The following is a 13,953-nucleotide window of genomic DNA, read 5'->3' as shown; positions in this document are numbered from 1 at the left end:
AAAACCAACTCAAGGTGGATCATGAATCTAGGACTAAAACCAAGGACTATAAACTTCATTAAAGAAAAGCTTGGAAGAACTCTAGAAGTCCTAATCCACAACATAAACAGTCTTCCAAGTATCCTGAAAAATCTACAACCAGAAGAAGATAAAATAGATGAATGTGTCCTTTTAAGAATAAAATCCCTATGCACATCCAAAACCTTCTCTAACAGAGTAAAAAAGGAAACCACAGGTAATGACAGGTCAGATAAGGGACTTATATCTAGAATTTATAAAACACTTGAGCACCACAAGAAGATAAAGGTAAATAATCCAATAGGAAAATGGGCACAGGATATGAACAGACACTTCACTGAAGAAGACATTCAGATGTCCAACAAGCACATGAAGAAATGTTCAAAATCCCTAGCTCTGAGAGAGATGCAAATCAAAACAACTATGAGATATTATCGCACCCCAAACAGAATAGCAAAATTTAACAGAACAGCAAGCAGCAAATGCTGGCGAGGCTGTGGAGAACTGGAACCCTAATTCACTGTTGGTGTGAGTGTAAAATGGTGCAACCCCTGTGGAAGGCGGTGTGGCCTGTCTCAAAAAGTTGCAAATAGAGATACCATTTGACCCAGTAATTCCAACACTGGGAATACACCCCAAAGAGACCATAACTGACACCCAAGTAGATATATGCACACCCATGTTTATCCCAGCTTTGTTCACAATAGCAAGGAGTTAGAAACAACCTAAGTACCCATCAACAAACGAATGGCTAGAGAAGCTGTGGTATAGTCACACAATGGAATACTACACTGCACTGAAAAACAAGGAACTCATGCAATATTATTCAAAATGGGTGACCCTGGAGAACATTATGCTGAGTGAAATATCTCAGTTACAAAAGGACAAATACTGCATAGTGCCACTGTTGTAAAACAGGACTGACACTGGGGTTGGGGGGCGACTGAGAAAGAGGATAAATAAGGTATACTGCATTGAAACAGATGAGGGAGAAAACTGTTTAAAAGGGATATGTGATTAGGTATTGGGAGAAAACTGTTTCAAAGGGATATGTGATTAGGTATTTTTGTCATGACAGGAGTCCAGAACAAAGGCTGCATAGTAGAGTGGATCTGGGGAAAGGGATTGTAAAACAATGAAAGAAGTGTGTACTGGGGGGTGGGGTGGGGAGGGCAGGGAGAAAAGTGCAACAATGAATGAATGGAAATTTAAAAAATTCTCTAATAAAAATGTAAAATAAATTTTTTTAAAAAAAGAAATCTTTCTACCTGGCAAGTGTTAGCAGAGAGTACAAGGCCTCAAGTAAAGAGCTATGTCCGAAATAGATGGGGGAAAAAAACCAACAATGTTTTTTAAGGAATGTCATGCTGCAATGACTTCATATTTATTTAAGCGCAACCTTTTGTGTGTATGCTATTCAGTTATTATTGTTAAGGTAAAAGTCTCTCTCGCAATAAACCACAATGATAAAGTCAAGAGCAAAGTATCTCAAACTATATTTTTAAATGGCAATTCTTGATTTCCCAGGACCCTACTGCTATAATGAATACAAGGTGTAACTTATTCCAAGAAATAAGGAACTTAGATACAGTCAAAAAATATGAATCAACTAGAAAATCAAATATTCTGTTAATTTCAACGCATGAGATATTAATGCTATAATCTAAGCTCAGGTAAAAATTCCTTAAAATCCTTGTCCTAAATAGATTTTATTACCATTATTCTTTGATGTTTTCATCATTATAAACTACTCAAATCAACCAAAATGATTTATACACTTGAAACTTAATTCTTTGCAATTGTTTCCAAAGTCATTTAAAGGAAAGAATTAGAGTACATTTGTTCTTTTCCAGGCGTCTAATTCCATGACTCTTATCAATGACTTTTAACTTTAACTATACTTTAAAAAGGCCAAGTCTCTTTGAAATTCAAATTCACAAGTGGCTCTGTAGGAGAGAAAGATGGGAACTCTCCTTCCATGCAACTTAGAGCCTTGGAAATCCAATGGAGAGTCCGCTCTGAGTTGCTTCCGACTTGACAGTGATATATGTGTGTGTGTATATATGGTTTACTTTAATATATATAAAAAGTTGTACAGCTGGCAGTCTAAGAGAATGAATAGAGAAGAAAGTCTGCTGATTTAAGCAGCTCTGCATATCAATTCTATTACAAAGATCACTAAAGTGATTAATCCAACTCTAGCTAAGGCTTTAAAAAGTTACAAAATTATACTTGAATTAGTAACATTTAACTTTTATGAATGCATGAAACATTTGAATGCTGAAATTTAATCAACAAAGTTATTGGTCTTCTTCATGAGGTAATCAAGCATGAAAATAGAGTCACAATGTATAAATATGAAGACTGCCCAGGAACAGAAACTAAATGAAAAAAAGGATCTACTTCTAGGGCTGGCAGGGGAAGTCTCCCTGAGAACCAACAAGTCTGAAAGCCTAAAAAAAGTTACAATTGTACAGCTAACTTAGTGTCACGTTTGGAAACCAGTTAACAGAAGCATATGCAGGTGTCACACATGAGCTCAAGCTGATGTGAGGACAGCTATTTATGTTTATTTAAGATGCCATTGTCAAAGTAATGAAATTATCCAGGGCTAGGAAAATGTCCTGTGTCCTCTCCAAACAGAGAGCTTCCCCAAATAATGCTGTTCCCAACAGAGTAAGGTCCACCAGACGCACCTTGACTTTGGAGCCAGCGTAAAGCCTCTGAGCCAGCAGTCGCCCCGCCTGGATGGCCACTGGGGTGAGCTCCAGCTTCCCTTCCAGGATGTCGCCAATGGCGTAGATATAAGGCACGTTGGTCTGCTCCTCGTCAGTGACAGGTATTTTCCCCGTTCTGCAAAGTTCATTCAGCCAAAATCATCAGTTACCAGTTACCATTATTAAGTAGAACAAAATCCCCTTTACCATTATTAAGTAGAACAAAATCCCCTTTCTCCCAAGCCCAAAACTGTAACTTTAACTGAGGGTAACCTTGCAGTATATTTGGAGGAGGGGAAAAAACACCAAAAAACAAAAACTAAAAAAAAAAAATCAGATGCAATTATCTCAGAGGAACCAAAAAGTTTAGTGACCCAAAGTCTAAGGCATAAGGAAACTATAAGAAATTCCAGAATGTGAAAAAATAACGATCAAGAATAAATAATATTCTTTACTGTATTTAACTATAACCAGGTTTCCTATCTATAAATGGAATAATGGGAATGATGAGGTGAATATCCTAAAGGATTATGAGGACTGAGTAAGAAAATGTAGAAAAGTTACAGTACAATAGCCCACAGTGCACAGTAAGTACATAAATGTTAGCTATTAACACGGCACAAAATTTAAACCTCACATCCAATTGGAAACAAGCCAGCCAGTTACCAAGGAGATAAAACACTGGCCTGCTAAATCTATTAGTAACTTCCCCAACAAAATAAAGTCAAAATCCTCAAACTAATCCCAGGAAATTTGTTCTCCAAGGCAACCTGCCATTAGGCACTAGTTCTCACTTGGATCTAAGACTGGTCATATGGGGATATCCTCCATGCTGGACCCAAATGCAGACACCAGGGATTCTCAGTCATTGGTTCAGCCCAAAGGATTTTACATTATAATCCTTGAAAGAATAAAACTTTTTGATGCTTCGAGCTTTTACCAGAAATGCAGTGATCAGATTAATGATCCTTATACTTGTTAGCCTTTAGTCATGGTTTTAAGTTCACAAATATTTGTGCAAACAATATGTACCTTATTCAGACCATGAAACTGGCCTGAAGGTACTGGGGGCTTCTGATGCAAGTGCACATTATCTGAGTGTATTATATGTGAAAAAAGTGGTACTGTGAAGCTCTATCTACATTAATAAAATGCCAGTCTGATTTTGAAGAAAGTCCAGAAAAAGAAAAAAAAATCATAATGTAAGTGGAACTAAAAAAAAAGAGGGTTTTTAAGTTTAAAAAGGGACTTTCTAACTATGATCAAAATGTAACCTTAAGAGTCTAAAACTCTGAAAAAAAATAACTGCAAAAATTCTTGTAATCTTAATCTTATATCTTACTCTTATAAAAAATGCAGATAATGAAAATATACTATCTTTTTTCCTTTAATTATGTGTGAAAGTTTACTTTTCTATTTAACCATTCAAATACATTTTGCTTTTCATTACAATACTGACAATGTAATCGGTCTTCCCAATTCGCCCTCCTGCTCTTCAGTTCCATCAATCCTCCTGTCCTGCCCCCCTTGCCGCTTTCTGAGCTTTACCCCTCAGGCAAATGTTACCGTTTTGATCTTCTGTGGCTGACCAACATAACAAACATTTCTCACTTACTTTTCATTTATCTTCACTCCCACAGTCTCTAAGCCAATTTTCCTTGTGCAAGCATCTCTTCCAATTGCCAGCAAGACCTGAAAAATTAATGAAGTAGTGACTATTAGCAAAAAGGCTCTATATGAGACTTTTAGTCAGGCCTATTTTCTTCTGTATATTAAATCCAATCAAATTTTTCCAGGTCTAGAGAACTAAGTATTTTAAAATTAAAGTATTTTTTTTTTAAATCTTTTAAACTACTGATGCAGCAGAAAGTCTTTCTTATTTCTTGATAAGAAAAGGGGAATTTATTCCTTAAATATAATCATATTTGAGGCAAAGATAGAAAATTTTTTAACTTGTGGTTGGGGGAAAACGTAAGGAAGAAAGATGAGAACTGCGGCTCATTTAAAAACCCTAGTATCTTTGTACAGCCACTTGACAACATTTCAAGTTATGGTGGAATCTGAAGTCACTGCTGTATCAATACAAACGGTATTATAAGTAATAGAGTTCTTATCATGGGAAGAGAAGTAATTTTGGAACAATAAATAGAAAGAAACTAAAAAATAGCCAATAAACAATTACTTTCTAATGAAGCATCTACATATAAAAGTTGGACAACAAGTAAGGAAGACTTGATGGCTCTGCGGTGTTGGTGAAGAGCACCGGACTTTTTCTTGGCTTACCAAGCAAATCCCTATCTCTGAGGAAGTGTAGCCAGAGGGTGGTCCTGAGAGGCAACAACAGCGAGACTGTCTCACTCACTTTAGACAGGTTATAAGGACGGACCAGTCTTGGGACAAGGAAATGATGCTGGGAAAGGTTGGAAAGAGGAGGAAGAGCCTCAAGAAGATGAAGTGACACAGTGACTGCAACAATGGGTTTCAGTTTTAAGCACAGTGAGTGAGGCTCTGAGGATGGTGCAGGATTGGACAAGCTTTCAGTCTGTTGTATGCAGGGTCACTATGAGTTGAAACGCGTGTGCTAACAAGGAAGTGCCGACTCAAATCCACTCCTTACCGTGTTAAACTCTCCTTCGATGGTTTCCTCACTATTGGTGGACTTGGCCACCACCCGGAGTCGTCCTGGGGTTCCTGCTTCAATTTGTTCAACCTGGAAAGGTGACAGATTTTTACCCAAAAATAGACATATACCAAAGTGGATGACACTATCTTCTTCATTTATCTACTTAATTCAAAGTGAAAATATAAAGCACAGCTCTGAAAGGTCTTCTGTGGCCCATCTCCCCCACCTCAACACCTTTATGATGGTAAATGATCCATTCCTGCTGTTTGTACTAAAGCAAATGAGCCTAAACATATGAATCTACCAGAGATTCCAACAATTATCTCCAGGCTGGGGAACAATGACTCAGAAATCCTGTCCCTTGGAGGTACGATGAGTCACCTTTGAAGTCTTAAGGGCAAACCGTATCATGACTTTCTAGAAATATCTACTCAGAGAAACACATAAAATGACATGCAATTTCTCTTCTACCTTTAAAATAAAACCACCCTATTTGTATGGAAATGGTCAGTTCTTATCTGGTTTCTAATATCAAGAAATAGTAATTTCCCTGCATAAATTGACTTCCTTTCTGATATAGTCAATACTTTTTGAACATTCTAGGATGCCTTTCCTGTTCTAATTTTTTTAAGATTAGAGAGCTGGGCAATGAGTTGAGGTTGAATTGCCAAAGACTTGGGGCTTCTCTATGAGTGGAGATGGCGGCAACTGCAGCAATTCGGGGGAGCCAGGGAAAACCAGCCTTGCGAGAGATTCGCATCCATTTACGTCAGCGCACAGTCTGCAGCCAGGGCATCAGGGACCTCATCAAGGAAACGTACGTGGAGCTGAAGAAGGCCAACCCTGACCTACCCATCCTAACCTGCGAGGGCTTACAAGCTAAGCTCTGGTCCCGTTATGCATTTGGCCAAGAGAAGAATGTCTCTTTGAACAACTTCAGTAGTGATCAAGTAACCAGAGCAGTGGAGAACATGCTACATGGCAAAGAGTGAAACAACAAGTGATAAAAGGAGCAGTCCAAGCCAGGGCTCTACTGAACTGAGTGCAACATAAGAAAACATGTTATTCTGTTCTCTATAAAGCTTACACTATAAAACAGTGTCCCAGAATGTCTTTTTTCATACTCCCTTACCCCACTCCTTATTCTTTAGGCACTGAGGCTAGGCAGTTTTAATATAAAAATAAATCCTTATTCTGTCTTAAAAAAAAGAAAGAAGTACTAAGTTGAGAGTTCTCTCCCACTTCTATTCCTCCCTACCTTGCCACTCAGTCGGGTATTTTTCAGTATCGAGAAGAGTCTTCCTGCGACACCTTTTTGCGTTATGTTCTCTATCCACAATGTACTATTTGTCCCTGTATCTTAACTCCTCTAATTGAATTTTAGCTTAAATATCCCCTCCTCCAAGAAGCCCTGATGACAGAAAGTATGCCTGCTATGTACACTCCTAGTCCTCTATTCTTCTTCTTCATAGAAAATACAGTTATTACATTAATTTCTTACGGATTTCTCCACAGACTTTAAGTTTCATAAAGAAAAGGACACTTTCATGTTCTCAGCTCCCATCCCAGTGCTTACCCCAAGCTGACACTCAACAAAGAGATGTGGAATGCATTCTGTTTCCCTGTGTATTGAAAGGTATAGTATCCCATCTCTTGGGTACACCTTCTAATAAAGTAACTCTACCTACCAAGTCTATTTAGTAGATAACCAGCATCTTAGCGTTTTCACATGCAAAGATGTCACTGGTATGAGCCAAGTATTGTATTCCTCACAAGTGTTCCACACATGCCATACTCAATCTGATGGCATCAAAGGTTATGTCCTTGTTTGAAGAGTAGTAAGAATCAACTTAACCAATAAGCTCACAGAACTGTAACTGCATTACGTTTGCAGGTACAAAAGAGGTCAGTTATTGATTCAGGAAGGAAGGGAGTCTGAGGGAGTGGAGGTAAAGGGGGCAAGGTCACAGGACCAGCAGCGCTGCTGTCTCCTCCCACCCACTCCGTGTAATACAGCAGGCATTCCTGATCTGCCTGTCAGGAGCTGGAGCCATCCGGCAAACCAAGCCGAATGTCATGTGCCAGTTTTGTCCACAATCCCCTAAATGTTAGGTGTTCTACAGAAAGATGTTACTTTTCCCGTCATTATAGCATATACTCTAAGTGCAGCTGCTGCTTCCCAATCCCAGTCCTGATGGAAATATAAATAACTCGACTCCCAGAAAACAGCTACAGTAATCAAGCACTGGTAACTTCCAGAAAGCATGCTACTTCACAATGAATAATGGCTTTGCAAGTGTGAGGTAATGCGATTCTCACAAGAACCATGAGTTATAGCATCGCTTATGTTTATATTCGCACCACCCTCTCCAACTCTCTTCCCTGCCTTTAACATGGGGTCACAATCAACAAATAGATAGGCACTCTCCACTTACTTTTATTGGTACAAACTGTCTGATGAACTTGACACCATGTTCCTCCATGTGTTCACCAATTTTGTTGGCCATATCCTGGTCAAATCCTCTAAGGAGAATGGACCGCACCATGACAGTGACGTCTAAACCAATGCCTGCAAGAAATCCAGCACATTCCAAAGCAACATAGGAGGCTCCAACCACCAGGGTCTTCCCCGGGGAGTACGGCAAGGAGAAAAGGTCATCACTGAAAAGATATTTAAGGAGGAAAAAAAAAGACAGAAATTATGGAAAATGTTCAAATAAATAATGAGCAAATCAAAGTTAGCATTTTTATTTTCCTAACTACCATAAGTTTTAAAGATTAAAAGATTCTGTTACTAGAATGGTTTTATAAACTCTTAAGAATCTCTTAAGACTTGGCAGGAACTTAAGGTAATTCTAGCATTAATCTAGCTAAATCCATTTTCTATTATTTAATTAGTTAATAACTAAATTTATTTCATTACCAAACATGCTGAAGTCAAACAAAATTCTTTCAAATGGTTTGGAATAATTCTCCACTAATAGTTTAAAATCTTCTCCACTAATAGTTTAAAATCACACATGCATACAGAGTTACAAACTCAAATCTCGTCCCACCACTCTGGTTTCTCCTAGGTGGAAAAACCTGTTTCTTCTCATCTGCCACATCAATTACTGAGAATTAAAAGGTGAGGGAAACTTTCATTATCTAGCTTTTCTAATATAAAACCAACTATAAGCAATAAAAACCTTACAGAATCTTCTAGTCTGGGGAATAATACACAAGAAATAGAAATCACAGAATTGCAGGGAAGATTTTAAAAATATGAGAAGGGAGTTCAACCCAGACAGCAATGACAGCAGTTGCCATGCGAGCTGCCTGGCCATGGAAGAGCCCCAATGGATGAAAACACAGCACACAGGTCAGAAATGCTATCACCTGATAGGTAAACGTACACCCTGTAAAACTTCCTTATTTGACTCACGTAAGTCAGAAAAGTCTCTGTACTGACAGTGAACATTTCAACACAGTAAAGACGACCCAGTAAGTCTATGTGGCCTGTCATCCACTAATACTTTGCAAGTCTTTGCAAGGTATTTTTTTTTGTTAAAAATAAGTAAATACCCACATACATGCACACATACACATTTTATAAAATACTTGAGATGAGACATCTTATTTCATTATTAAATATTTATAACACACACTAATACATTTCAAGTACAGATAAATACTGTTGTTATGTACCACTGAGTCAACTATGCCTCTTTAATGACCCTATGAACAACAGCGGTGAACCTTGCTCTATCCCGAGCCAACCTCACTGTCTCTGAGACACCTGACCCCACTGCCACAGCCACTGTGTCAATCCATCTCATCCAGGTCTTCCTCTCCTGTACTAATGTCCTTCTCCAAGGACTGGTCCCTCTTGACAACATGCCCTTTCAAAGATGGAGCTTTAAAAAAAAAAAAGAAAGAAAGATGGAGCTTCAAAATGCTTGCTTGCCTCCAAGGAGCAACACGGCTTCACCCTCTCCAGGCAGACCTGTTTATTCTGTGCCTATTTCTACGTACACAAACACTAACAGTAGTCACGATACTAACTCAGGGTGCTCAAGAAGACTGCTATTTATCACTCTCTTTTAGAACAATCTCCAAAATGTTCTCCTGTTAAAGCAAAATGTAGCAAAGTACTTTTGAGTTCTAGGAAATGGATTAAACGGGTTGGGGGGGGGAGCAAAATCACCTATCCGCAGGGGGCTTACCCTTTTCCCGCCAGCTCTGCTCCTGCCTTACCTGCTGATGCAGTACTCTCTGTCGCCAGGGATTCCCAAGTAGCGTGGCCTTTCACCAGTCGCAATGAGAAACCGCTCTGCTGTGTAAATTTTTTCTTTCCCTTTATTATTGGTTGCCTGCAATGAAGCCAGTATTCTACTGTTAGAAGGTTATGACACCACAGAATTGCTAAGTTTATAGCTAAAAAGAGCTATTCAATACATTACCAGACTTGATTCTCTTAAAAAAATGGGAATCCAGTGAAGAAAGAGCTATTAAGGTTCTAGGTAGTTAACAGACTTGTTTAAAATACTGATGCCAGAATGTGGCTGTCCAGACTCAAATGCAGGGACCTGGCTCCAAACCCAGAGTCCTTGCTATTTTACTGTGCCAACAAAATGTCCTGTGGCATGTGACCACAAAGCCACCAAACTGAACTCTCTGGGCCATGGTGGCCACTTCTGCCCTGTGCAGTCAAGTCATTTTTATCTCACAACAGCCACACAGGAGCACTGGTGGTGTAGTCTGTAGGGAGTTGCACTGCTAACCTCTGTGGCGGTTCGAATTCACCAGCGGCTCCGAGGGGGGAAGATTGGCCATCTTCCCATATATGTAATTGAAAGCCTCTTCAGAAAGCAATGGGTCAGTTAAGAAAAGTTGGTTCCGACTCCATGGCAATTGAGTTTGAGCAAGCCCATGTTACAAAGTACAACTGGCCCCTAGGGTTTCCTCAGCTGTAATCTGGAGCAAACTACTAGGTCCTTCCAAGAAGCCACTGGGAGAGTCTGAATTGCCAAAGATGTCAGATGCTTGGCCCTTGTCTACCAGGGCTCTCTCAGTTAGTACATGAAAACAATACCTCCTCCCCTGCCACACCTCCCTCCAGTCCAGGCACTCAGGCCTGTCCTACTCACCTTAATCTTATGGGGCCCGACAAACTGCCCATAAGCATTCTCGTAGGTGACTTTTTTCTCCCGCAGAGCTACCCGGTAGCCCCAGTTCAGCGAGCCGATGTGATTTTGTACAGCTTCTGTCATTTTGTCCCAGTCGTGCTGAACTGCATGAGGGAAATAAGAAGTAATGTTTAGATTTTCAACTGTCTAGCAAAGACCATTTCTCAATTGTTGTTGTTGATTGCTGTCAAGTCAAGCATGACTCACAGGGACCCTATGAACAAAAGGCCTGAAGCCCTTCCACAACCGTCACTATTTCTCAAGGTTCACAGTTTCCAGAAGCATGCTGTTTAGGAAGTGGATGCTACTCCTGCTTCCTTCTCAACCACTATTCAGAAGGAATACAAGAACCGTCTACAATGTAAGATCTTTTAAGTCATTAATTTTGAGCACAAACGCACATACCCAAAAACCCCCAACCTTTTCACCTTGTTATCCTCTTCTTCTTTCAGAAAGTTACTATAATAAAGTCATACTAGTAATTCTTAGCTTAATTTCTATCACCAAGCCTGTATTTTCCAACTACTACTGTTCCTTCTTCAATGTTTCCTACTTTCACATTACACAAGATTTCATAAAAAATCTCAATTTCTTCTTGTTAGGCTCTAAGGAGCATGTATCTGAGTAAATTTTATGTGTATGGATATTATCCTATCACTCACCACATTGTATTTCAGGATAAAATTGGAAATTGACATTCTGACTATGAATGTAACACCATTCTTCCTCTGTTTTTCATTCCCTGCACAGTATATCATATGATTATCTGATTCAAAGTGGCCATAGCTGGTCCATTGCATCTCACTAATGCCTACTGTGTTGATCTTCATGTGTTCCATTTCATTAACAATTTCCAGTTTTCCAACATTCAAGCTACATACATCCCATGTTCCAGTTGTCAAATGATGTTTGTTATGGGTGTCCTCATTTCAACTGACCTCCAGTCGGGACTCAATCACTACACTACTGTAACCATCCTCTTTCTTTAGCGTTCACAGGGTTTTCAAAGGCCTGTTATTTAGGAAGCAGATGACCCATCCTGCCTCCTACTCTATCTTAATTAGGAGCTCCACCAAAACCTGTCCACCACGAGAAACCCTTCATTCTTAAGACTAAAATAACAATATGCAATTTTTTTTTTCTTTATTAATAAGCTGTGATTTTACTTTTGGATTTGTCAATACTAATTGCCAGGGACATGGCACAAGGCAGCCTAGGATTCCTACTTGCTGCAAACTCTATGGAATTCTGATGTAGCCAGGTTTGGAGTTAAGGACTTAATAAAAAGTATTTAGACTAGGAGTTGGCAAATTGTGACCCCACCAAGCCAAACTAGCCAGTCACCTTCTATGCAATCAAATGTTTACTGCAATATAGTCGCATGTGCTTGTTTACACAGCAGTCTGACAGCTTTTATACTGCCATGGTAGCACTGCATAGTACAAGAGACCACATGTTCTGCAAAGTATACAAGAGACCACATGTTCTGCAAAGTATACAATGGTATGTGGCTTTTGCAGAGAAAGTACAATCGCTGGTCTAAATAGAGTATTGTAAGCTTGCCAATTCCCAAGTCCCCATCATACCAAACAGGACAGGGCATGGGAGGGCTTAGGGTAAGAGGGAGAAGTTTGATTCTATCACAATAAATTAATCTTTAGAGTCAGGACATTTAATATCATCGTTCTTGAAACATAGTATCATCGTTCTTGAAACATAATATCATCGTTATGTTTCAAGAACTCCAGAAATGAGATAAAAAAAAAAATCAAACAACTGACTTTCATTACTTAATTCTTGTCATAAATTAGTATCCTATAGTCAACTAGATGGTGGAGGGGAGGGATACAGGCAGACTACAATGACTTGTGATAGAAGAAAGCTTCTGGACAAAGTGTAGATTATTCAGCAGAAGGAAAATATTCATATACATTCAAAGTCTCCACCACAGAAATGAGGAGTCTGTGTTTAGGGTGGTCAAGTAACTTGTCCACCCAGGAAGTGGAGACAGCAGAACTGTGGGCCCCCACGGGCACCAATGCTGCCCCTGACCCGGCCCCACCTCACCACTGAAAGCCAGGCCCCACCCTTAGATTACACAGGAATGCAATAGGAACTGGGCTACTGACTCATCTGACTTGACCAATTGCTTGCTTTCTGGGGAAGAGAGGAGGCAATCTGCTCCTTTTAAGATTCAGAGCCTCAGAAATCTAAGAGGGTTGACAGGTGCTGGAATTAACTTCTCAACAGTGGGTTAGGTTTTCAACCAAACGGAAACACTGAACACCTTTTAACATTCTCAGTGCATCTTCTCATCTGCTTCTCACAGCACCTGAAGGGGCAAAAATGACACCCATTTTGTGCACAGGAGAATAAATAAACTGCCCCAAGATTGTACACAACCTCAGTGGCGGTCAAAGATCAAGGTACATGAAATGTCAGGTCTGTACTGTGAGATCATATCCATCAAGTGCATTCCTTCAGCTGCAGACCACCAGCTTTGCTGTCCTTATAAAGGTGTAAAATCGTACAGTTTTGTAAATGCTTTATTGTTTCAATGCATCTGAGAATTCAAATAGAGCATTCGGAAGAATATAAAGCCAGTAAATCTTCTACAAAGAATCAATGCATCCATGTTAAGTAAGTGAGTTCAAGTGGCTTTGAAAGGCAAAGACTTTCTCTGGATGTTCTCCGTTTGACACATTTTGGGAAAGCCTGTCACAGGTTGAGTTCTGGAAACGTTCCCACACCCTTCACTAGGAAGGGTCAATTGTTTGCGTGACCAGGGCTCTTTCCTCCCTCACCACTGAGAGGAATATGTGGTATCAGAAATAGTTTTTTTAAACAGGAAGGTGGTTCTTTGAACAAGGACACGTGATCTTGAGTGTACTTGAGTCTTAAAAAACAACAACCAACACAAAACAAGCCGTCACATATCATCTGTTGAGAAACACAGATCACAGAAACAGGCTCAAACAGCAGAAACCATGAGGCCAACAGGGCCCGGGCACCGTTTCATTCTTTACACAAAGGATTGCTGAGTTGGAGCCAACACCTCTAACAACTGCCTTGGTGTGTTTCAATTTTCTCATAAGAACAACACATTTCCACATTACCTACAGGCTCTAAACCTTATACACACCAAACAATTGTCTAAGTCTACTGTATTCTTCAGCACAAGTATTTTCACCACAAAGAAGAGGGGACTGATACAACAAATGATGGTGAGGGTATGGGGAGACTGAACCCTCAGACATTTGCTAAAATGGTGCAACCAAGAAGGAAAACAGTTGGCACCTTAGAAAATTGGAAACTGAAATGCCATTTTGTTCCAAGAATCCTACTACTAAATGCTCAGAAGTAAGACTTGTAACTGGATATGTGATTACTGGAGTGTGTGTGTTTGTGGTCACTAGTTAAAAGAGGT

General features: G+C 39.6%; 1 protein-coding gene and 1 pseudogene across 1 annotated transcript in view; one reads left to right on the top strand and one right to left on the bottom strand.

Annotated features, from left to right (window-relative positions):
* The window catches only part of LOC102859696 (thioredoxin reductase 1, cytoplasmic-like), a 50,371-nt gene that overhangs the window by 25,851 nt on the left and 10,567 nt on the right, over positions 1-13,953 (bottom strand). The window contains exons 4-9 of the mRNA XM_006888555.1: positions 10,488-10,630; positions 9,595-9,710; positions 7,794-8,019; positions 5,353-5,445; positions 4,351-4,427; positions 2,715-2,871 (exon numbers count right to left, since the gene is read on the bottom strand). Coding sequence (XP_006888617.1) covers positions 2,715-2,871; positions 4,351-4,427; positions 5,353-5,445; positions 7,794-8,019; positions 9,595-9,710; positions 10,488-10,630 — 812 coding nt within the window. The remainder of the gene's footprint in view (positions 1-2,714; positions 2,872-4,350; positions 4,428-5,352; positions 5,446-7,793; positions 8,020-9,594; positions 9,711-10,487; positions 10,631-13,953) is intronic.
* Positions 6,057-6,350, top strand: LOC102865273 (annotated as a pseudogene).

The sequence above is a fragment of the Elephantulus edwardii genome, unplaced genomic scaffold, assembly GCF_000299155.1.
Source record: "Elephantulus edwardii isolate Elephantulus edwardi_28Jun2011 unplaced genomic scaffold, EleEdw1.0 scaffold00068, whole genome shotgun sequence".
Taxonomy (NCBI): Eukaryota; Metazoa; Chordata; class Mammalia; order Macroscelidea; family Macroscelididae; genus Elephantulus; species Elephantulus edwardii.
The sequence above is the reverse complement of the archived record's forward strand: the minus strand, read 5'-3'. Positions and strand labels throughout refer to the sequence as shown.